Genomic DNA, 25,282 nt, shown 5'->3' on the forward strand with positions numbered 1-25,282 from the left:
GAGTGCGAAGACTTAGACGAACGATGGTGGCGGCTCTGCGAACCAGTCCCTCGATCTCCCACGGGACCGTGACCTTGAACGGCTCGGCGCCGACTCCCGGGCCTCCAGCAACTTTCGGGACAACTCCCGCAAAGTTTTCAGAGCCATGGTCCGGCATTTGGGGCATGACTGAGTCGTGGTCGCGCCCCAGGCAGTAGACACTCACGGTGCGGGTCCAACACAGACATCGTGCTGGGGCAAGGTACGCAAGACTTAAAACCGGGCATCCCTATACACCAGGAGTCAAAGACTCAAAAAACAGAGACAAAAGTCCCAATAATAACTCAGTCAAAAAGCGACTGGAGCTACCGCTCTCTCCAGATCTGCGCTTGCTGGCGCGGAAAAAGAAAGAACTGATGTCAGCAGGCGTGGGCGCGTCTAAGTAGCTCCAGAGACGTCATCTCGGCGACTACGCAAGCGACGTACGCGGAGCAGCACGATGACGCCTATAGACGCGCAGGGGTACTGCTGATGAAAACTTTCTGGATCCAGTCTGTCGCCTTGGGGTAATTCTAAGGTAAGGAATCTATCACTAACGTGTTTCTTTCAGATATTCTTTCAACATCCTCTTTAGGGTGCAATGATTTATTGAGAGGGGGATGTTGAAGACGTTTAAAAACAGTGGGTGTGCGTATGTGGATCGTGTTACTCAATCCAGTGCACTATTATAGTCCATATATACGGTCGACATGTTTCAGCCCCATTATCCCAACCAGGTCTAAGGGGCTTTCAATCAGGCCCAGTGAAAGTGAGCAAATAGTGTCAATTTTAACCTCACTTCACATTGAGCACTTATTATTTTGGTCTCTTGACACAACTGCAATACTAGTGGTTCACCTCCAGGTGGAGGTCCGCATACTGAAAAATAAACCCTATGATGATGCTGTCACGTTACAAATAGGCGGAGAACCAAGATATACCGCCCTTCCACCTACGTACGTCTATGAGGGTTTTTTTTTATAAAAGGCACCACTAACGACCCTGGTTATGTAGGTACAAGTGATCCATTCCCCCCCTTCATTTTGATCTTTCAACAATAATTTGTGGCACGAGTCACAAGCCTTGAAGCGATTCGATGTGACATCCCTCCATGCAGCAGGAGTCGATTGACTCAAAAAGGTGTCGACAAAAGTCGCAAAAACAGAGTATAAAAGTGACTCCAGGTACCGCCCTCTCCGGATCTGCGCTGGCTGGCACGGAAAAAGAAAGAACTGACATCAGTGCGCGAGAGAGGCATCCAAGTAGATACCACAATGTCATTCTGGCGACCACGACGCCAATGACGAACACGGAGTCGACCAACACCAACTATCAACGCGCAGGAGTGCTGCTGAAGAAAAAATTCTCCGGATTCAATAACGCCTGGGGGTAATCCTAAGGTGAGGAATCCATAACTAATGGTCTCTTTCAGATACAGCCGTCACAATCCTCATCCAGACATAGATATAATATACCTATTGTGATAATTATTGCAAAATGACAGGTAAAGTTATAATCTGTATAACATGACTGTGGTAGGAAGGGCATGAGGAGACAAGACAGTAAGTAGCCCTGGTCCTCCTCCCAACATACACATATTTCAGGACTTTTATCCTATACACAAAGTAGAAAACACTTAAGCCGGTACTAGAAGTCTTCTTGCTGTAGGCATAATGGTTTTCGAGTACGTCTGTGGCAGGGGTTGACTTGAAGAGCTGTCTCACTTCCCCTCTCACAACAGACATAATAAAATGATTATGGCAGTTTACACGGGCTACACTACCTAATGGCACCATGCAGTATCACTAGAAGCACTATGTGGCATTGGGCTCCCCCATCCATCGTTTAGCACTGCATCCTTTCCTCACTAGGTTTGCAGAACAAAAATACTATACAGACTAAAACAAGAGCTGAAACTACACCGTGGATTTTGCTTTTTCACGCAGCAATACATTTTTTAAAAGGATGAAACACAGTGGTTCTTCACCCCCACCTCTTAATCCTTATATAAATATGTGTAAGGCTTGTAGAGCAACAATGTATGCAGAATATTTGGTTGTCGCAAAAACAAACCCCACAAATATTAGAGTCAAAACTTTTCCCCCACCATGGACTGCTTCCCAGACATAAATCAGTTCTGAGTTGTGCTCAATGGCTATTGAATACAAAACTGTGTTCTCAGTGTTGCGGGGTGACAAAACTTCCAATACCAGAAAAAAAACAGACTCTTCTTGGCAATGCAGAGACAACATTTACTAACTGTTGAGCCAGGGAGAATCACACTATGGACTGCACCTCAGCCCTGCTCAAGCTACCTTTGGGTTTTTTCTTTGAATGCCTATTTGCAGACAGGCCTTTTTATAGAAATCAATACAATACTTTATTACACACAGTATATAATAGTTGACTTGCAAGTGACAGATTTAAGATGAGAAAAACACTCAAAGACATGTGACCTTATAACCCTGAATTCCTTAATTAAAAGATTACACATCCTTCAATATACTTCTGACAAAGCTTAATGATGGAGCATTCTTTGGCCTATGAATGCGTGTGTGTCTCATGGTAGATACAATTTACTTGAAGTGTGTGCTGGCAGCATTGTATGCCTGAGACCTTCAGGTGCTCAGAACTTAGTTTCTTCTCTGCATCCATTGTTTAATCAAATGCCTGTGTGCTCTAGGCTAATTCGATTATGAACCCATTGTCTAATCAGGCCACAATCTGTTTGAAGGCAGAGTGTGTGCCGGGGACTTGAATGCTGATGTCTTAAATGTTTTCAACTCTGTTAGACATGACTTGGCCTTTAACTGATAAGCCTTTCAAGTTTCCTATTCCAATACATTCTTGAGTGAAGTTTTCACCTTGCTCATGTCAGTGTTGGACTGGGGCCTAAAATGTTTTTTTAGCCATGAACAGCTGTGTGATTTCTGATTGGGTTTGATGTTGAGCGCAGGTTTCATGTTTCATATTTTCTACAGCAAGTTCATTTTTGATATTTACTACAACATCAGTGATTTCTATGATCACTTCAAACAACAAAAAATCTGAGATCAAAAATAATTGTACAGAAAAATGAGTACCACTGGTATTGCAATGAATTAAACTCTGTAGTTGTGTAATAATTGCAAGAAGCAATAGGCTAACTAACAGCAATTCATATAAAAGTATATTGTGGGTATGCAGTGCTTCATAAATACAGTTCCATCAATGTTTCAACTACTCTAATAAAACAAACACTGGGTCTATGTATCTAGTACAGAGATGTGAAAGGTTCTGTTTCAGCAGTTATGCCACACAGATCGTCCAGAAATACATTAACCGATTTTACAACAAGGTAAACTGGATAATACTCACCACAATTCCAAATTGCTCTGGCTCAGACAAGTTGTTGTATTCACTTTTGAAACTTGTCAGTGCATTCAATTGCGTCTGTTCTGGCATATGCTTTATTAAATTCTAATTGCAAAGATTAAGAAAATATAAACAGAAAGTATACCATTAATACGTTTTCACTTTGAAAATTAAAGAACAGTAATTGAGCAATTATTTTCCATCAATCCTACACTAGAACTGAACAGATAAGGACTCCATGGGCCTGATTACGATCTTGGCGGGATATCCATCACCTTTGTGATGGAGCATCCCAGCCACTGTATTGTAATTTCATTATATCCTACAGAACTTGTAATACGGTGGATGGGCTATCCATCACATTTGTGGCGGCCTATCCCATCGCCAAGTTTGCAATCATGCACTAAATTAGGGTGAAACATCATAAATGAACAGAAACTTTAAGGAGAACAATGAGTTGGTTTACATAACTGCTCAGGAAATGAATTACAGATAGTTCTGGCATACAAGATCAGTTTATCCCAACTAAAACAGCAGTAACGGGGCTTTCTGTGTTTAATGCCTGTTGACAATGTTAAGTGACGTATTCCTCCCGCAGTAAATCAGACCACCCCAGGCGTCCACAAAAGACACTGGCTAATTCCATATACCCTAAATGGGATCTTAGGAGCTTATAACACCAACAGAAGACAGCAACGATCTTGTGGCTCATGATGCTTGCGAAGGGTCTTGTACTGAGATTTGAAATTTCACAGATGGCACCTCTTATTCATGGATACAACAAGGAGAGTACGCAGTTGAGCTGGATGCTCCTTATAGGCGCTTGTATTTTAAGACAGAACAAATAATGAAATGCTTTGTTTTTTGTTTGGGAGTTTAAGCTCAGATAGCAATTCCCATAACCACTCAACTTCCTGCTCAAAATCCTCCAGCAGGTCGAAGTCCAAATCCAAAAGCAATCATAAAAGCGAAGTGGGACTCGACCAGATTCCACATCTCTGATTCCAAAGAGAAGGTGCAAGGGCGTCAAGATGTTAGTTGTATTCTATCAAGGTCAATAGACAAGGAGTCGATCCCTCAGTTGATTCTTATGCATCTATAGCTAACCACACTGGTGTGGACCCCTCAGCAGGCCATGGTCTTCAAAGAGGCCATACTACACATTTTCAGTGTTCTTTCGGCTCTCTGATGTGCCTTCAGGTCCTATGGAATTGCAGATGTCTCTAGTCGGGTTACCACTGGTAGGTACCTACCTGTTGCACTGTGCCACACCTGGGCACAAACCGACACCAAGCGGCCTTATGTTGCCCCGATGCCAGTACGGACGCCCCATGTTGGATCTCAGACAGGCATGGACTCGAGCATGACTGATGCTTCACTTTCGGAATATAAAAGAAAAACCTGTTTTTATGCACCCTAACTCTAACCTGTCCCTTTATTAGGTCTCGGCTGGCGATAGCAGCGCGCATGCGCTACTCTAGTCACCCAAGAGCTTCTTGAAATCAATTTTGTTTTGGAAGGAAACTTGAAGCCCTGCCCATCTTTTTAATTGGGTAGCGTCATCTTCCATGCAAAACGCTGGCTTTGGATTGTAAAAGAGGCTTCAAAGCCCCTCCTTGTTGCCGCCTTGTCTCCTTTTGGCCCCGCCCACCGGGATTGGATTGTTTACTGGTGACGTGACACTCTCTCCTTCATTAGTCGGTACACACTTTTTTCTCTTCGCTACGGCTTTGGCAAAGTCAGCCGCATGTTTATTTTCGCATCGAGCTTTCACTCATGCGAAAATAAACATGCGACTGCCTTTGCGGTACAGTGCTTGTTTTACTTGTTCGCTTCTGTTACTTGTGTTCCTGGCTCTCTTCCTCAGTTGCCTATGTCCCTAACTTCCTAGTTCTCTCCATGGGCTACTTTTCTCATAGTTTTTGATTCTCTTCCCCTGGTATTTGACAGTCTTCCTCCTGCTCGTGTTGTTGGTTTTTCTCTCTGGTTTCAAGCTTTTTCACCTCTGCTGATCTTCTTTCCTAACTGCTTCCTAGCTCTCTCCCTCAGTAACTTTTCTTTGAGATTCTTCTTGGTTCTGACTTGCCACCACTGTTTGTTCTCTGACCCTCTTCGTGCTGCTGGTTGTTCTTCGTGGACTTCCCCCACTGTTATTCGTGTTCCTGTTTCCCCCTCCCCTAGTATTGCTGACTTGTTGGCTACTGAACTCCGGCCTCAGCAGCTATAATAGTAATTTTCCCCAGTCCCCCGAAAACACATGACTAATATCACCTGTCTACATCAATCAGCTTCCCCCTCCCCCATTACAGCCCCACACCAGCCATAGTGTGATGGGAACAGCTGATGGAGAGGGGGTCCATAGCCCCCGCCCACCACGGTCACCGCCAGCACCTCCTGGCAGCTGTCCATCCTGGAGGGAGGGGTGGGGATGGGAGAGACAGAAGGGAGGACCCTGGAGGATTGGGGGCGGTGTGGGGTGATAACAGAAGGATGCCGAACAGCAGTGTGAATTTTATGGCCCTGATGACCCGGCCTGTCCTGAACGGCACCTGTCCCCCCTCCCTTCACAGCCTACGAGGTCAGTAAAGAGAGAGAGAGCGAACGAGAGAAGGGAATCAGCTGCTGCCCCCTCCCAGACAGCACACTGCTCCAGGCCCCCCTGCAACAGATCCTTGTATGTCCACATCCCAGGGCTTTGCATAGCCCACCCACTCTTCCCCAGAGGACCCGTGCAGCAAACTCTGGTGTGCCCCCACATTGGGTCCTTGCACCCTTCAGGCTTCTTGGGGCGTGCATCCCCACCGGATCTTGCTACCCGCTCCCCCTAACCCTCACCAAATTTTAGCCGCCTCCTCTCGGCCTGCCATATTTCTTTATTCGCACGAGTTTCTGGAGGCTTTAGTGCATTTTCTTTGCAAACCCCGTTGACCCCCCATCACCGTGAATCTGTGCCCCGAACTCCCGCCCTCGTTGCCCTTGATCAACCAGTGCCAGCAAAGGGTCCTGGGCGAGATGTATAGCGTGTACTGCATGAATTACAGATACCAGCTACAGGTGAGGGGCTGCGTCTGGTCTGAGCAATGGAGAGATGTCCGGTGTGGCGACTGAGGGGTCATAGAGTGAGAAGTGTGGCTCAATGGTTAGAGCGGCAGACCCTGATGCAGAGGTCTTGCCCGGGACCATGGTTCAATTCCCCGCTTCGGCGGGTCTTGAGCTCAAAAATTCCACGGACCTGATAATTCTCGCCTCGGTGCCTATTCCAATCATGGAGTCCCACTCTGCAACTCTGGGCAATAGCTTGCTTAATCTCCACAAAGGCCCCCACAACGCTAAGGATGCCTTGCCTCCAACTTGGAGGTGCCCAGGAGTGGACACCTCACAGGGAAAGCCAGGATGGGTTCCACAGCGGTATTCGTACAAGCGCCTTGAGACCCTTGCGGGTGAGTAGTGCGCTATACAAGTATCAATTTACATTTTACAATTTACATAGAGTGCCATTGTGAGATGAGTGGTGAAGGAGCTGGCAGATTTAACTTGAGAGGAGTGTGGGTCTGGGTAAACTATGGGCTTCGACTAATGCTCATTGTACTGGGGAGAGAATCTGGGGCACTGGCAGGTAGCAAGGCAAAGGTATTTCAGTGTGCAACCAGATTGGCTCTGGATGGAGCAGTGAAGGGTTAGTGAGAGCGGCCCTAAGCTTTGAGTGCACGGCAGGAGCATTGTTTGTGTGCCACCCATGTCTAAAACCCTGATGGCTAATCTCTGCTGAGCCTGTAACCGGGCCTGAGAGATGGCCTTGCTGCCTGACCTGTAACATTGGCCTGAGGGATGGTTCTTCCTGCCCTGTAAATGGGAGCTATGGGATAGCTCTGCTGTTGGTACTTGTATAATAGGGCTTGAGTTAGAGCCAATTTGCCTGCCCTGCAACACAGGATCTGAAGGGCACAACTTCAATGGTATCTTCAATGTTAGCATAAGGAAAATATGTCCTGCCTAACCTCTAACTCAGCACTTGAACATAGTACTGCTATTTTAGGGGCTAGAGCAGTGATTCTTAATCTGTGGTTGGGGATCTTTGGGGGTCCGAGAAGCCTACTCGGAGTTCCGCTACTGGTTTGAAAACGAAATAATATTAACACCTTAATAACGTTTTTAAATAAAGTAAAATGTACAGTTGAATATTTTAAAAGGTTCTTTAAATGTGTAGGGATTTGAAATGGAAGTTTAAAAAATAAGTTGGTATCCTCAGCTTGATTTGAACGAACGCAACTGCGTCAAACGTTAGGATGAACGATGGGCAACCTCAATTGAACTTTGCTAAGCACCAACCTTCCAATTAAAATGTTTTTTTAAATATTTGTGATTCAAATAACATTTTTTATCATTTGTGTATTTGTTTGATGAATGGTTGCTTCTGTATTTTTTGTATTGTTTTGCTGTTCAAATCATTGAAAATGCTTAGGCCGAGATCCTCGGCTTCCAGTAAAAATTCATTGAGGGTACTCTGATTCAATGATGATTCGGTGGATGGTCCATGGATTTCAGTAAAGATTAGGTGGGGATCCACTGAAGTCGAAAGGTTAAGGCCTTCTGGGCTAGAGGGATAGTTCTGTGAGATCTTTACTTCAGACCCCAATAGATAGCTAGTTTTCTCGACTTTTAGCATTGGGTATATAGCTCCGGTATCTGATCTGTAACATGGTGTATTCTGGGGTATATGGGTAGTCTTCCTTGTTTGATGAGATTCTCATTCGTCTGCTGTCTGACGTGTAGCATTCGGCCCAAGGCATTGCAGAGGAGACAAAGGGGGAATTCCACCCAATTTGCCACGTTTCCAAATCATAATAAACAAGCATTGAAAATGCAATAGGTCGCGCCTTTGATTAAGTTAAAGCCATTTGCTTTGTTAATGGTATTGTTTAGCAAAGCAAATGGCTTTAACTTAATGAAAGGCGAGACCTATTGCCTTTTTAATGCTTGTTGTGTCTGTTATCAGTAGATGGTGATTCTCTTTTTGGATCTGATTCTGACCCTGTGCCAAGCTGGGTACACCCCAGGATGTTGATGGAAAGGATGATGCCCCCCTCATTACACTGATGATGCTCTACACCTTGATTTACAAAATGCTAGTGGGCTTATGTAAGAGGCTGGCTTAGTATATAGTGAACACTTATTCAAGTGATGCACCTTACACTAATCCAGACAACCCTTGTGGTGATTTGAGTGTTTTTTGATAACCACAAAAAACTCTCAAAGTGGTAGCTGTGGAGAGCAGCCTTCAGGCTTATCTTGAAGGAGTTTAAAGCAGCTTGTTTTACTACATTTAATCAACAGTGTAGATAAGATGAAAAAGAACCATACAGTGTTTTATAAAAAATAAGTCAATTTATTACACAACACAATCACTAACACATTGCAGGACTTCGACCAGAAGACTTAGAGGAGCTGGGGACACAAGGAACCACCCACGGAGGCCGTGTGCAATGACAGTCAATGGAGAAGTTGCGGTTGCAGTTTTAAAGAAAGACGACCCTTCCCAACGGACCCCAAAGAAACCCTTCGGAAGACAAAAGTTTGGAGAGCCACCCCCCCCCGTGCATGCACTAGGAATCCGGTTAACTGCACCAGAGAAGCCGGGTGCATAAGGGTGAAGTGATGTCGGAACCTGCCGTAGACAACCTTCGATGACTTCAAAGGAGAGTGCCAAGCTACAAAGTGGATGAGCAGGTGATATTTTAGGAGTGTATCCCCCTTACCGTGACTAGAAGTAAGGGTCCACATTTGGACACAGGTACCAACCTTTGCCAACTAGAGACCCCCATTTCTAACAAACATGTAGAATAATTAGGTTTTAAAAATAATAAAATAATTTTTTAAGTACACCAACACTTGAAAACCAGAGTTTATCTAATGCCTCTTTAATCTACACATACTTCCTTTATGCATCTATATACCTTCCATGTACTTAGATCTAAATATTTATTACTTTTCTCCTAAAAAGCATACAATGCTCTACCCTATTTCTCACCCTATACCTCTCTCAATATAACTTCTACCTCAACTCTGATTAATCTCAAACCTCATTCTACTATCCCTCCGCTACCCTCTTCTCAATCCAAAACACTAACGTACCCACCACTCAAATTACTTTTATATTTCACGATACTAATTCAACAAAACCTTTTAGGGGTTCCGGGGTAGGGTGCTTCTCACCAAAAAAGCGCTTAAACACTCCATCAGGGGTAACAAGTGCTATATAAATGCAAACCTTTTTCCCTCTTCTATCCCTTCGCTATACTTCTGAATCCAAATAACTGACTAACCTATCCACCACTAAAATTACTTTCATATTTAACTATACTAATTCAACACTAATCCTTTATGGGTTCCAGAGTAGCGTGCTACTCACCAAAAAAGCGATTTGACGCCTCATCAGGGGTAGTAAGTGCTAAATAAATGCAATTACAATGCAATACAATATACTAAGCCAGCCTTCTACAATAACATTATCTCGTTCGAGGCTTATGCCTCAAATATGACAGCTGTTATTTTCTACTGTTTTTCTTGTAAAAATCTAAAACGTAGAAAGTAATTACCCGATTCTAATAATCTTGCTGCATACAATTAAATACAAAAATATTGTGTTATTCTTCTAAATTGGTCCAACATTTCTTCTTGAGTGTGTGTCCCATTTGTGGACTATGTGTGTACAAATGGTTACCACTACTCTCTGGGAAGCCTAAACTGCTCGCTCACACTACCTCAAAGAGAGCATCTGGGATAATTATTTTAAGCCTCATCAACCAATAAGGGTCATCAGGACCTTCTACATAATGTACCTCATTTTGGTACACTACATAAACAGCCAGCTTCCTACATTTGGTACTCTGTCAGGTCCCCGAAGGTGGCAATGCGGATGGTGTCCCACTTATGGAAACCCTCCAGTGTTGTTACTTGGTGTAGGGATGTTCCTTCCCACAGTAGTGTCTGTCCTGTTAGTCTCTCATGCCATATTATGGCTTTCAGGTTAGTTCTACACAACTGATTACCATCTTCATGGCCTTGGGGGGAGGAGGGGGGGTGGGGGTCTGGTGGTATCCTCCCCCAATATAGTAACTGTTGTATGGATGTGCCCGAAGTGCCCATTCTCAAAGGTATAGGCTGGATCGCCTCCCATGTCATACCAGCACTCGTTAATGACAACTGTTCAAGAGACCCTGTAATAGGTTTCAATATCAGATACTGCAATTCCGCTGTCATATGTAGATTTAAAGAATTTGGCAAGGGCAATGTGGGGAGCCCCATATTCCATAGAAAACTACGGCGTATGAAGTAATCACAAAATTGTTCCACCTCCTCCACACCCTCTCATTCTTCCTGGGACAGCCCCGTGCAACATATATAGGCTTTGCCAGAATACCACAGAATGTCCCTCTATACTCACCGCATCTACCAAATTTGGTATCTACTATATCGTAAATAGGAGCATATTGTGGGTGTTAGACGAGTGACAACACACCTAGTACTTTTTGGCAATTTCACTTACTAATTCTAATGGCTTAACCAGTTTCCTCTTGCTTTTTCTTATCCCTCTGAGCACTCATGTTTGCAGTGTGGTATACTTTGAGCAAACCAATGATATATGAAATTGATTTCAGTCCTGTCAGCCATTTTGCCGTTTGTTTAAACAAGTGATATTGTCTGTAATTTAGTGACCATTAAGATAAGAGAGTATATATAAAGGAGTCCATAGTTAACCATTGTCATTTATGATACGAACAAGGATGAAGCACAACCTTTCGCAAATCCTAGGCTGGCCCAAGTGAAGCAAAGGTGTGGTTGTAACATCCAGGCCATGATAAAATATAACATTTGGAGTGGATGCCCTAATCAACCTATAATGTGAACACTCTCAAAGCAGGGGACAAACCAGAAGGTTAGCACCTAAAATGAAAATGTTGACCCCCCACAGTAAATCTGAGGAATTGTCTGAGATGGAATAGTAATGTGAAAACAGGTTCCCTGGAGGTCAAAGGACTCTATCCAACAAAGCAGCTGTGGAACCATCAATAACAAACGCAAAGTCAACAGCCAGAATCCTAATATAGCTGCAGTATCCTTCATCATGGTGTAGGGGGATGGGGCATGGGGTTGGAAAAGTGGCAGTCACTTCAAGAATGATAGTTATCTTCTGCCATTTCTGAGGAAATGCTGCCACTAGACCGTTAACAAGCGTAGGATGCTCAAACATGTGAAAGGAATCCAAGTGGTTTTGTGGAGGACAGGCCTCTAGCCGATGACAAACAATAGATGTTGGTTTTGAGGTGTGGCCCCCTAAAACTGCAATATTGTTCTGAGATCTCCAAGAAAGGAGATACCAGCTCAAAAGTTATAAAAAAAAAAAGGCATGTCAATCTCTTGGTGCTAAATGAATGGTGGTATGGGGAGCGGAGTGACCCTACCTACGCCCTAGAGCGCTTCCTGATGGATCCCGACACGCTGCATACGATACTGTATTCAGCGGTTAAGAGGAGGGGGCTCCCGGCAGTGACGCAAACCGTATTCCGCATATGGCGCAGCGCGCTCCGTAGAATGGGGTGGTGGAACAGATTGACGAGGGAGACCCCGTTGTGGCAGAATGGGCAGTTGCCGGAGTTGCTGTCCCTGCAGGGTTTCCGGGGCTGGGATGCGATCGGTATCTCAGCCGTGGGTCATGTGGTCCGGGGAACGACTCTTAAGTCATTCCAGGAACTACGCAAGGAATACGACATGCCTCAGACCCAATTTTTTAAATATCTGCAGTTTCGTCACGCCATTGCCCCTACCCTGCGAGGTCTGGACTCGTTGCCCGAGTTCAGCCCCCTGGAGGCGAAGGTCTTCATGGGAGAATTGGAGTCCCAAAAAATCTCGTCTATATATCAAACGTTAGTTTCACATTGCTCGACCTCCCTAGACTCTCTGCGGACCAAGTGGGAATGTGATCTGGGAGAATTTGAGGAGGAAGACTGGAGGGAGGCACTTGAGGCTCCCAGAGGAGCGGCCATTGCAGTCCGGCTACGATTTATACAGTTTAAATACTTGCACAGAGCATACTACACTAGGGAACGGCTCTGGAAGGCGGGCTTGATTGCGTCTCCCGTCTGTTTGAGGTGTGGTAAAGAGGCAGGTACGTTCCTGCATACTGTCTGGGCGTGTGATGGCCTGCGGAAGTTTTGGACGGGTGTGTGGAATTGTTTGTCAGAGGTACTGGGCTGGGACCTTCCTCGCACACCAAAGTTAGGCCTTCTTCATGTCCTGGAACAGGTGGGAGGAAATGTTTATAAACGCCACTTACTGTTGTTGGGTCTTGTGGTGGCCAAGAGGGATGTGGCCCGTGCCTGGAAGGATCCCATAGCTCCCCTGTTGGGTGTGTGGAAGAAGGGGCTGGACTATTCTATGGGCCTGGAACGCCCGATATTTGAGGCCAGGGGTTACCCCAGGAAGCACTACAAAATTTGGAAAATGTGGGCTGAGTACAGGGGGCTATGGCTGGAGCCGCCAGCAAGTGATGAACCGGGGGAAAGACATTTGGACATTGCACCCGGGTGAGGAGGGTTCCACACTTCATCTACTATATTATACTCTATATATGGACTGATTTGACGCTGTGCAGGGGGTGGGGTGGGGGGAATTCGGGTGGGAGACTAGTGGGGTGCTGGGGGGAGGGCTTTAGGGTTAGTGCTTGTGTTTAAATGGCTGTTTGAATTGTCTCACAATGTGATTTTTGCCTTCATGCTCGCAGCCTCCCCGGACTCGGGACGCTGTATGTTTTATGTAACTCTTTAACAGCACAATAAAATCTTGTTCTGAAAAAAAAAAGGCATGTCAATTCATAGAGACTGCATCTCATTTGAGGAGGTAATCATTGCTTGCCTAGAGAAGAATTCCAAACCCAAATAAGTGAGCCACTTCATGAAAAGAGTCAACACCAGTATGAATCGCCTGTTCTGTAGTCTCCATTTCATCTTGTAGAAGTACTTTAGATGTTGATTTAGGATAGTCAGTCAAATTGGAAACTTGGAAGCCTTTAATTCTCAAAGAGCATAAGAAAATCTCGCAAGTAGTACTGATAAATGGAAGGTCTAAACTACCCAACTCAAATGCCTTTTTATTAAGTGTGTCTAGCTTCTTTGATTCCTTACCCATAAGGTTTGAAGGGACGGTACTGTGCTTCCATTTACTTATAGGAGTCAAATATCAGACTCTCTAGAGACAGATGAGCCGCTAGAAGGTCCAAAGGTGCTGGAGGATATTCTTACTGTGACACCGTTAGAGTAGAGCAGCTTGTGGCTTGGCTCAAGCCTTCCCAACTTTTTCTAGGGAAGCTTTCACGCTGGTTGTATAGATCATACGCTGGCTCAGATCAAGAGGATGATTAGTGATAATTTTCCCTTTTTATGTAGTTAGGCAGAAGAAGTATAAAAGATCATTGCTTCTCTGTCTTCTGAGGGACAGGGTCGCAATCTTGACCTAGTACTGGGCTTTGAGAGAATCTTGGAATTTTCCTTCAGAGAAGCCATAAAAAAAGTTAAGCCTCTCTGTCCCTGAGGGACTTTGAATGAATGCAGTGTCAAAGGTCACATGATGCAGCATCGTGATCATTACTAAAACACCAGACGAATGGGTCAACAACTAACCTGTGCCAGCCACAAGCTGTTCATGGTTTGATGCGATATGATTTAGGTAATGACATAAAACATATGAAAAGTGGAGTAAACATCAATAAAATCATTGAGGGGAGTCCCAACTGACCAGGACCCCACATTAGAGAAAGCACAAGAAAAATAATCTGAAATATGTACTCAACAGGTCATTTCCAGTGATACTGGAACATCATGTTTGTCCACTCTGGATTTCAACCCCAGCCAAGAGAGTGGAGGTAGCAAATGATACATTTTCAGGATCCAGTTCAGTGTAGGGGTTCAAGTATGACAACTGTGGGAGATATCTATTAGAACCACAATTTTTTTTTTTAACCTTATATGGAAAAAAGTCTTTAGATCCAAATAAAGTACGAGGTTTGGAGAGACGTTCGTGAAGGCATTATTTGGGCTACCATTTTAGGTTTCACTGTGGCTTAATAATGTTATTTGTACAGGTATAAAGCAGCTTAAGTATATAAGCGCAAAGGCTATCAATTAAAGACGTTAATGTTAAATGCAAATTGAGCTTGAAATGAATAGGTCTAGTAGACGAGTTTCTCTTAGGCTGAACTCAAAAATTCAATATTCACTAACTTGACCAATGTTAGAGTTAAACTATCAGTTTCAGGAGAAGGGTCTGCTGGGCAAGTGCTTCATTCTCGCCAGCAAGCTGTCCTACATGAGCCCACTGCAAACATTCAATACATTTTTTAAAAAGGTTTCCACATTTTCTTCGAGTGATAATCACAGAATCAGTGCCTACAAATAAAGCTTTCCCCAACAGTCTCTAGAGAGAAATCGAGGGAGTCCCAAGAGAGGTAACATATATAAAATATCAATACATACAGGGTTCTAACGTGTCTACAAGCACAAGTTACTACTTGTGTAACGATATATCTGTAAGACACATTAGTTAGTATTAGATTCCTTACCTTAGAATATCCCCAGGCGTCAGACTGGATCCGGAAACTTTTGTGTAGCAGTACCCTTGCGCGTCGGTAGGCGTCGTCTGCGGCTCCGCATCCGTCATCGGCGCCGTGATGATGTCGTCGGAGTACTTAGACGCCGCCTCCGCGTGCTGACGTCAGTTCTTAGACACAGCTTTTCCGCACCAGAAACGCTGAGCCATGTTAAAAACCAACACTGGTGCCATTGAAACTAGGGCCGTGAAAGGGGGTAACCCTAACCCTAGATATCGGTTCGCAGAACGGGGAGGATGGGTGGGTCAGTAAGTAATCTAATACTAACTAATGTCTCTTACACATATATCGTTACACAAGTAGTAACTTGTGCATCTGAAAGAGACACGTTAGTATTAGATTCCTTACCTTAGAATAGATACCCCAGCAATACCAACCCCGGTGGAGGGTCTGCGAACCAATAATCACACCAGAAAGTCCTGGAGGACAGAACGGCCAAAGAAGCCATGTCTCCGGACGTGGCTGTCGAGGCAGTAGTGTCTTGCAAACGTGTGCAGCGAGGCCCACGTAGCTGCCTGACAGATGTCTTGTAAGGGCACTCCCCGGCCCAGGGCAGTTGTAGTCGCCGTGGCTCGGGTGGAGTGAGCTCGTAAGCCAACAGGGGGCTCCTTTCTAGCCAAGGAGTAGCATGCCTGGATACACAAGATGATCCACCGGGAGATGGTCCTCTTGTGCACCGCTTTCCCCTTCTTAGCGCCCACGTAACCAACAAAGAGTTGGTCATCCACCCGGAACTGGCGTGTGCGATCGAAGTAAAATGAGAGCGCACGTTTTGGGTCCAGATGGTGGAGCCGCTCTTCCTCTTTAGAGGGATGCGGTGGCGGGAAGTAGGTTGGCAAGGTGATAGACTGCCCGATGTGGAAGGCCGTGACAACCTTGGGCAGGAAAGATGGCTTAGTACGCAACACCACTTTGTCCGGATGGACAAAAATGAAAGGTGGAGTACAAGAAAGAGCCTGGAGCTCACTCACTCTCCTGGCAGAGGTGATGGCAACCAGGAATGCTGTCTTCAGAGTAAGAAGGCGGAGAGGACAGTTGTGAAGTGGCTCAAAAGGAGCGCACATCAGAAACGTAAGAACCAGGTTCAAGTCCCACGGAGCCATCACAAACGGAACAGGATGGAATGTGTGTGTGATGCCTTTTAGAAATCTACTTACAATAGGGGACTTGAACAAAGAAGGTTGATCAGGCAGCCTCAGAAAGGGTGAAAGGGCAGAAAGGTAGCCCTTGATAGTGCCCAGAGCAGAGCCCTGCTGGGCAAGAGAAAGAAGGAAGAGAAGAACCTCAGAGAGAGGGGCAGCAAGAGGATCCACAGCCTATGCTGTGCACCATGCCACAAATCTGTTCCACCTGCAGGCGTATACTAACTTTGTGGAGGGACGCCTGGCTGCTAGAATGACGTTACAGACTTCAGGAGGCAAGTCAAATGGCCTCAACTGTCGCCGCTCAATCTCCAAGCATGGAGGTGGAGACTGGACAGGTTCGGGTGGAGGACCGTCCCCTGCTGTTGCGACAGAAGGTCCTCCTGAAGAGGCAGACGAACCGGGGGATCGACTGACATACTGAGTAGCTCTGAATACCAGTACCTTCTTGCCCAGTCCGGAGCCACAAGGATGACTTAGGCCCGGTCGCGCTTGATCATCTTCAGCACTCTGGGCAGAAGTGGTATAGGCGGAAAGGCGTACAATAGACCGCAACTCCACTCGCGACGAAAAGCGTCTCCGAGTGAGTGCCGCCTTGGAAATTCCAACGCGCAGAACTGATGACATTGCGCGTTCTCTTCGGTGGCAAATAGATCTAACACCAAGGCTCTCCCCATTGCTGAAAGAGGCCTTGCGCCACGTCCGAGTTCAGACGCCATTCGTGATCCATCAAGCACCGACGGCTGAGCTCGTCCGCCCTGGCGTTCAGAGAACCTGCCAGGTGTTGAGCCACCAGGGTCACGCCCTGGCGTTCCAGCCATTGCCAGAGGCGCAGAGCCTCCTGGCAAAGGGTCCACGACCCCACCCCGCCCTGTTTGTTGCAGTACCACATGGCGGTGGTGTTGTCCGTGAACACCTGCACTACACTCCCCCGGACAGAGGGGAGGAATGCCTTCAGTGCTAGACGAATCGCCCGTAACTCCAAAAGGTTGATGTGGATCAGGGCCTCCGCCGGAGACCAGAGGCCTCTGATCTCCGCCTCTCCCATGTGGCCTCCCCAGCCCTGGAGGGACGTGTCCGTCACAACTACGTGCTCCGGTTGGGGAAGGGAGAGGGATCTGCCGCTGACCCAATCGCGGTTCGTGAGCCACCACTGCAGCTGTCTCGCAGTGCCCTCCGAGATCAGGACGTGGTCGGATAGGTTGCCCTGATGCTGGGCCCACTGAAACTTCAGGTCCCACTGCAGAGCCAGCATCCGCCACCTGGCGTGATGCACCAGTAGGATGCAGGAGGCCATCAGCCCCAGAAGCCGCAGCGTCAACCTGACCGAGACCCGGGATAACGGCTGAAAGATGGGAATCAGAGCCTGAATATACTGGACCCGCTGTTCGGGTTGATAAACCCGAAACTGCGCCGAGTCGAGAACCGTGCCAGTGGAGGTGGTGATGGCGAACCCTGCCCCCCACTAGCATCACATGGGCCTGAAAACACGGACTAGGAGGGTTTTGAGGCGGATGCTGCGGGGGAAGGTGTGGACTGACCTCGCCGTTGACCCCGACCGCCGCCACAGCGGTTTCCCCGGCCGCCACCGCGTTGGGTATTACCTTGCGGAGCGTGGCTGGCAGCACGTGTGGGTACACCCCTTCCGTGGCCACGAAAGGAGTGAAAGGCAGCCGATTGCTGGCGCGGGGCCGAGAGGCCCAAGGACTTGGCCGTAGCCCTGGAGTCCTTAAAGCGCTCAAGCGCATGGTCTGCCTTGTCGCCAAAGAGGCGACGGCCATCAAACGGCATGTCCATCAGTGTGTTTTGGACATCGGCCAAAAAGTTGGCGGACCTCAACCAGGCGTGGCGTCTGACCGCCACCGTCGTTGCCATTGCTCTACCTAGTGAGTCGGTGGTATCCAGCCCACACCAGATAGAATATCTGGCTGCATCCCGGCCCTCCACAAGGGCTTGGCCGAGTTTGGCCCGTACCTCCAACGGACACTCTGGCAGCACTTCCGCAACCGTATCCCATAGAGAGTGGGTGTAGCGGCCCAAGAGGCATGCAGTATTGGAAGACCGTAGTCCCAAACTAAGGGACGAGAAGATCTTTTTACCGTACTGCTCGTACCTCTTGGATTCCCTGTCCGGCGGCGCCAACGGGAATGCGGTCTGGGAATTGGAGGCCTGGATGACCAGGCTCTCGGGGGTGGGATGGGTGGACAGGAAACATGGGTCGCCCGGGGCTGGGCGGTGGCGTCTGGCCACGTTCCTATCTACGGGCGAACCCGTAGCGGGCTTGGACCAAGTGCTCAGAAGAGTGTTGGTCAAGGCCTCAATAAAGGGCAGCAGAGGCTCGGCCGAGCTTGACTGCGGTTTAAGGACCTCAGTGAGGAGATTAGTCCTCACGGCCGCGACGGGGAGCTCAAGGCCCAAGGCCTTGGCAACCCTCATCAACACCACACTGTAGGTTGCCCCCTCCTCCGAAGCCAAGGTAGGAGGGGAGACAAAACCAGTGTCTGGAGAGGTGTCCAGGCCACTGGCATCCCCAAGGTCCCCTGCCCAGTCCTCATGAGACTGACACTCTCGGGTCAGAGGGTCCTCAGACCCCTCCCAATCCCCTTCATCACCCATCTCCTGATACTCAGGGTTTTCAATCAATGGGGCCTGTTCATAGAAGTGAAACTCTCCAAACGACGTCTGGAGCGGCGCCCATCGGGGCCGTCCCGACGTCGGAACAAGAACGAAGGAGGCGGCGCCGGAGGCGACACCTGATGGTCCGACGCCAGGGGAGGTCATAAGGTCCACCGGCGACGATCCAGATCCCGAAGAAGGTCTAGGGGGGTCCCGCGGCGCCGGGGCCGCTGGACCCGAAGGCGCTGGACCCGAAGGCACCGGCGGCGTCGGGATTGTGGGGCCCGAAGGCGTCGGCGGCATCGGGGCCGGAGCACCCGACGGCGTCGGGGCCGAAGCCCCCGACCCGCTAGAGGCCCCAGACGGGTCCGCTGGCCCGAAGGCGCCGCGGAGCCTGTCAGAGGAGAGAGTTTTCTCATGGCCATGAGGAAGCGCTCGATCTCCTCCGGCGTCGCGTTTAGCCCAGGGACCGGAGGGTGTGGAGCTGGACGCAGCGTCCGGGACTCCGACGGAGCCGCGTGGGTGGTGTCACCCGAACCCCCGGCCGCATCGCGCGAGCGTAGGGGGGAGTCCGAAGAGCGATGACGCCTCTTGGACTTCTTGTGCTTCTTACCTGACGACGACTTCGACCCAGAGGAGTACGGCCTACTCTCGGAACTGTGGTGGCTCCGAGCCCGTGACCTATCCCTCGACCTCCTGTGTGACCGAGACCTCTCGCGGCGCGGGACCGACTGCCGGAGTTCGAGTCGCCTGCGGGACCGCTCCCGCCTGGCTTTCGAAGAGAGGGCCCGGCAGTCGGAGCAGGCCTTGTCGTCGTGGTCGACGCCTAGACAAGGTAGACTCAGGTGGTGAGGATCCGTGACCGACATTGTGCGGTCGCAATCCTCGCAGTGCTTAAAGCCAGGCATCCCTACGGTACCGATCGGAGTCGTAGACTTCGAGAAATGATCAAAAATGATCCAAAAAGTTAGTCAAAAATTGACTAAGGGTTACTGCTTTTTCAGATCTGCGCTTGCTGGCGCGGAAAAAAGAAGAACTGACGTCAGCACGCGGAGGCGGCGTCTAAGTACACCGACGACGTCATCACGGCGCCCACAACGCCGACGACGGACGCGGAGCCGCAGACGACGCCTACCGACGCGCAAGGGTACTGCTACGCAAAAGTTTCCGGATCCAGTCTGACGCCTGGGGATATTCTAAGGTAAGGAATCTAATACTAACGTGTCTCTTTCAGATTCCTATGGCTTTAAATCACTATGTCTGCACATAGTCTATTTTTAATGTGACTGCTGTTATTTAGCCCTCTGGGAATTGTAACAACTTAAGTGATGTAAAGTCAGACTTGGCAAAATATAAGGTAACCCTGAAATCTCCTCAGACTAAATGTGCTTCCCCTTCAGTCAATTCCGACATTTATATATTCTTCAGTTTTAGCCTGATGTGAGACACTGCTCCAAGGCCAAGGACCATAAGCACTGTGGGACATACCTCCTACAATGATTTAAACATGTGGGTGTCAGCCTTGTTAGACTGGTGAATAATTAATGGATGTATGTGTTGTGAGGCCAACTGCCATCGTGCAGTGGTGTTTCCTTATTCGAAACACAATTCCAAAATTGCCTTCGCATATGCCTTGAGGCATGTGATTGACAAAAGATATTAGCAATGCCAATAGCTTGCCATTTTAAAGTCGAGACCTACTGGTTTTGCCAATGCTGGTTTAATTTACTAATGGATAGCAGGGAAATGCCATCTGTTAGGAGTGACCGACTCCAAAACAGTGTAGGATATCCACCACCAACAAAGCACTCCAGAAAACAGCAAGTGTGCCGTGAATTTTCATAAGGTCTCTGTAAGAGTTGCTATGATTTTATTTTGCTAGAGTAGGACTGCACAACTCTGAAGTTGCTCCTTTGTTTCAAAAAGCAAAGAAGTGAGATTGGGTCTTTGTGAATGGAGGAAAGGTGATCTGTGACTAAATGTGCAAGGCGCACAAAGTCAACCAAAGCAAAAGCAAGAAAGGGACTGAAATGTTTTATTATAAACTTAACAAGCCACTAACGTTGCTTGAAAAACATTGCAGGAAACATAATTTAATTTATTATATCACTTGTTCAAAGTTAAAAAAAAACAAGATTACTGGGAAAGCAGAGACGTTATCTACTCTATTAAAAATACATATTTCGAAAACGTAATGTTCTAGCCAAATGTTCCAGGAACAATTCAGGGTTTACAATATGCTGCAGAATTAATTGAAAAATGTTCATCATTCTAAAAGACATTCCAAACCTTTACGAGCACATTTTATATAATTATGCCAGATCAGCCAACACATCACATAGTTGCACTATAACCTGTTGATTATGTTCCAGGGCGTCTAGTCAGAATATTTAACTTATCATTGTTCAAACAGAGTGAAACGAAAGTAATGTCAAGACCCAGCAAAGGCTTTTGTCTACAAATGGAGTTGTATTGATTTTCTGCTTTGAATAAAAATGTTGCAGAATATGAAGTACTGAGCAAACGAGCTCCAGGGGAGCATTGAGAGAGAAGCAACTGTGGAAGACGCCTGAAGGCAGGGTGCAAGGTCAAGAAAGCTCTAATTGAATAAAACAATCTTGTTTGACTTAGCTCTTGACCACTGTTGTATTGTAATTGCATTTGTATAGCGCTTACCCTGACGAGGCGTTGAAGCGCTTTTTTTGGCGAGTAGCACACTACTCCGGGACCCATGAAGGATTAGTGTTGAATTAGTATAGTGAAACATGCAAGTACATTTTAAGTGGTGGACAGGTTAGTCAGTTTTTTTGGATTTGGAACGATAGCGGAAGGATAGAAGAGGAAAAAAGGTTTGTATTTATATAGCGCTTGTTACCCCTGATGGGTGTTGAAGCGCTTTCTGGAGAGTAGCACGCGACTCTGGAACCCATAAAGGATTAGAGTTGAAAATTAGTCTAGTGAAATATGAAGTCATTTGAGTGGTGGATATGTTATTCAGTTATTTGGATAGCGAAGGGTAGGTGGCGGGATAGAAGAGGGAAAGAGGTTTGCATTTATATAGCGCTTGCTACCCCCGATGGGGTGTTGAAACGCTTTATTGGCGAGTAGCATGCTACTCTGAAACCCTTAAAGGATTAGTGGTAAATTAGTATAGTGGAATAAGGAATTTGAGAAGTGAACATATTAATCTGTTATTTTGATTGAAAAAGATGGTGGAGGGATAGAAGAATGAAGTATTTTTTTATTTTTTTATTTATTATTTCTAGTTTTAGATCATAACAGTAGGAGGAGGCTTTTGGATGAGTACAAAGGTTTTTTGGAGGGGAAGTGTCAGGGGGAAGAGTTTTGAGAGGTTTGTTTTGGGGGATCGGTATAGTAAAAGAGGTGTCAGATGATGCAAGGAGGGGTAGAGTAGGAGTGAGTCTAGAAAGGGTTGTTTTGGGGATCATAGTAGTGGTATGGGGTTTGGGATAAATGAGAGAGGATGTAGAGGATATATTGATAGATGTAATGGGTGAGAGATAGGGTAGTGCATTGGAAAGAGTAGTAGAAAGTAGTTTTAGATGAGTCAGTAAGTTGGGCTAGAAGATATATTGAGAGAAGTATAGGCTGAGAAATAGGGTAGTGCATTGGAAATGTCAAATTAGAAGAAAGTGATAAATATATAGATCCATAAGTACATTGGAAGTATATAGATGCATAAAGGAGGTAAGTATATGTAGATATAAAGATATTGATAGAGGTACAGCATGAGAAATAGGTGAGTGCACTTGATATGCTTTTTCAGGAGAAAAGTAACAGACACATAGATCCAAGTACATGGAGGTTCATAAATGCACAATTAAAGCAGGTACATGTAGACCAAAGATGATTTTTTTTTAAACAACAATTATTCTACATGTTTATACAAAGCAATACACAAAGATAGGTACATATGTATAGTGAAAATAAATGCTTATATACAGAGGGATATGCTGTAAATTTCTGTTTGCATATGGTGCCTATGTGGGGAAGAGCCAATTCTTGAGTAGTTTTCAACAGTTACGGTGGTTGTCGGTGGATCTTATGTTGGGGGGTAAAGAGTTCCATATTATGGCTGCTTGAACAGAGAAGGATGTGCCACCCATGTTTTTTTTCTTGTACCTTGGGATTTTGAGGCGAGGTGCACCTTTAGAGCAGAGGTTCCTTTGTTGAATGTGTTTGTGATTTTATTCCTGATGAAGAGTGGTCCCATTCCATGTATTGCTTTGTGGGTGATACAAAGTAGCTTGAACGTGGATCTTCTGGCAACCGGTAACCAATGCAGGGCTTTCAAGGCAGGTGAGATGACGTCTCAAGGTTTGATATGCAAGAGTAGTCTGGCAGCCGAATTCTGAAGCGTTGTAGTCTTTTCATGGTTGTTAAAGGTGATCTGTTGTAGAGGCTATTGGAGTAATCGAGTTTGGACAGAACAAGGGGGATGGTAGCTTCGACTTTGTGTGGAAATCTCAAATGATGGAAAATTCATCGCAGCGTTTTTATAGTGACAAAGCTTGATCTTGCTAGTTTGTACACTTGGGCATTGATCCACAGCTTGGAGTCCATGGTCATTCTGAGGTTTCTTACTTCTTTCGATACCTTAGGCGGGTATCCCAGTTCATCAGGCCAGGCGGCAAGCGGGTCATAATGTTTCCAATCACCACACATGAGTATTTCCGTTTTGGAAGCATTCCATTTGAGAGGGCTCTAAGTCATCCACTAATCCACAGCTCTGAGACAACTGAAAATTGGGGATTTTCCAATGTCTTTTGGGCATTCCAGTTGAAGGAGTATTTGGGTGTTATCTGCATAGTTATAGCACGTGAGGTGAAATGGATTGATCAGTTCCACTAATGACTTCATGTAGATGTTGAAAAGCATGGGCCAGATGGTAGAACCTTGAAGGACCCCTGCTTTTGTGGAGTATGGTTTGGATGAGAAAGGTGGGGTATGGATGACATTAGTTCTGTTTCGAAGGTAGGACGCAATCCAGTCTAGGGCAGTTCCCTCTATGCCAGCTTCATGGAGTCTTTGTTTCAGAGTGTCATGGTCAACCATGTCAAAACCAGCCGAGAGGTCCAAGAGGAGTAGCGCAGCAACCTCGTTGCGGTCTACTGTATTCTTTAGGTCATCCCAGATGGCAAGGAGGGCAGATTCAGTGACTCTTCCCGGACGGAATCCTGTTTGGAAGTCTGAAAGTATGTAATTCTCTTCAATGAACTGTGACATCTGGGCAAACCCTCCTCTTTCTATCAGTTTTCCCAGGAAAGGTCCATTTGTAATGGGTCTGTAGTTGTCAGGGGTCAGCAGGTAAAAGTTTGTTTTCTTCAGTAAAGGGCGTATGTGAGTTTTTGATTTCTTCTGGAAATATTCTGGTAGGTAAGGCATTGTTGATGATTTGTTTTACTGGAGTGGCAGCAGAGGTTGGTAAAAGAATGGTCTTGAAAGTTTGTGATGGACACGGGTCAGAAGGACTGCCGGCAAGCCTGCTTGCTTTGCCCAGGTCTATAAATTCATCATGCGAGATGGGTTGGAAGGAACGGAGAGCAAAGGGTTAGAGTATTCTTGGATTGTTGTTTTGTACAAGAGTTAGTGCTTTGTTTCTGTTTTAAGTAAGAGTCCAATGTGTCTGCTTTGTCCGTGTAATGATTTGCCAGTTTGCCTGTGAAATCTTGAGTAACAGGATGAGTTCCTTTCAGGCAATTTGGTTTGCAAAATCTATTGAGTATTTTATAGAATTCTTTATTTGCACATTTAGCATTTTCAATTCTGTCTGAATAGTACCTTTTCTTAGCTTTTTTGATAGCAGACTTGTTTAATCTGTTAATTTTCTTTAGGTGAAGTTTGTCTTGTTTGAAGTTTGTTTTGAGCCAGGTACGTTGCAGCTTTCTAATTTGTTGTTTTATGTCTTTTATTTTTATGTTTCTCCAAGGCGCTTCTTTTCTTTTGTTCTGTTGTGTGGTTTTGAGTGGTATCAGGATATCAAAAGCTTCCTGTAGCCACTCATATAGTTTTTGAACAAAATGTATTGTTTCCAGATTTGTACTGGATGTTAGTTGTGTTTCAAAGTGTTCAAAATTGAGTTTGTTCCATGGTCGATAGGTGGATGGATGTAAGGTAGTTTTAGTTGAGTCGCTTAGTGATGTTTTTTGTTGGAAAGCAAGCAGTTGGTGGTCTGACCACGTGACTGGAGTTATAGTTTGAAAGGTAACTAGTTCAGTATTAGCAAAAATGACATCTAGGATATGTCCAGCGATGTGTGTGGGTTTGTGGACATTCTGATGCAGGTTCAGTGCGTCTAGGCCAGTGATTATTGTTTTTAGATGGGTCTTATTGAGTTTGTCAAATCAAATGTTGAGATCGCCCAGAACTCATAGGTTGGAGTGTATTGTTATCTGGTTTGAAACTGTGTCTAGAAGTGCATCTGGGAATGTCTCCCTGCTAGGTGGAGGTCTGTAAAGGAGCGATAGTG

The 25,282-nt window shown here is 46.2% G+C and overlaps 1 protein-coding gene across 1 annotated transcript in view; it reads right to left on the bottom strand.

Annotated features, from left to right (window-relative positions):
- Window positions 1-25,282, bottom strand: part of DIAPH3 (diaphanous related formin 3) — a 2,176,287-nt gene that overhangs the window by 929,264 nt on the left and 1,221,741 nt on the right. The window contains exon 20 of the mRNA XM_078657410.1: window positions 3,376-3,477. Within this exon, the coding sequence (XP_078513536.1) occupies window positions 3,376-3,477 (102 nt within the window). The remainder of the gene's footprint in view (window positions 1-3,375; window positions 3,478-25,282) is intronic.

The sequence above is a fragment of the Lissotriton helveticus genome, chromosome 8 (assembly GCF_964261635.1).
Source record: "Lissotriton helveticus chromosome 8, aLisHel1.1, whole genome shotgun sequence".
Classification (NCBI taxonomy): domain Eukaryota; kingdom Metazoa; phylum Chordata; class Amphibia; order Caudata; family Salamandridae; genus Lissotriton; species Lissotriton helveticus.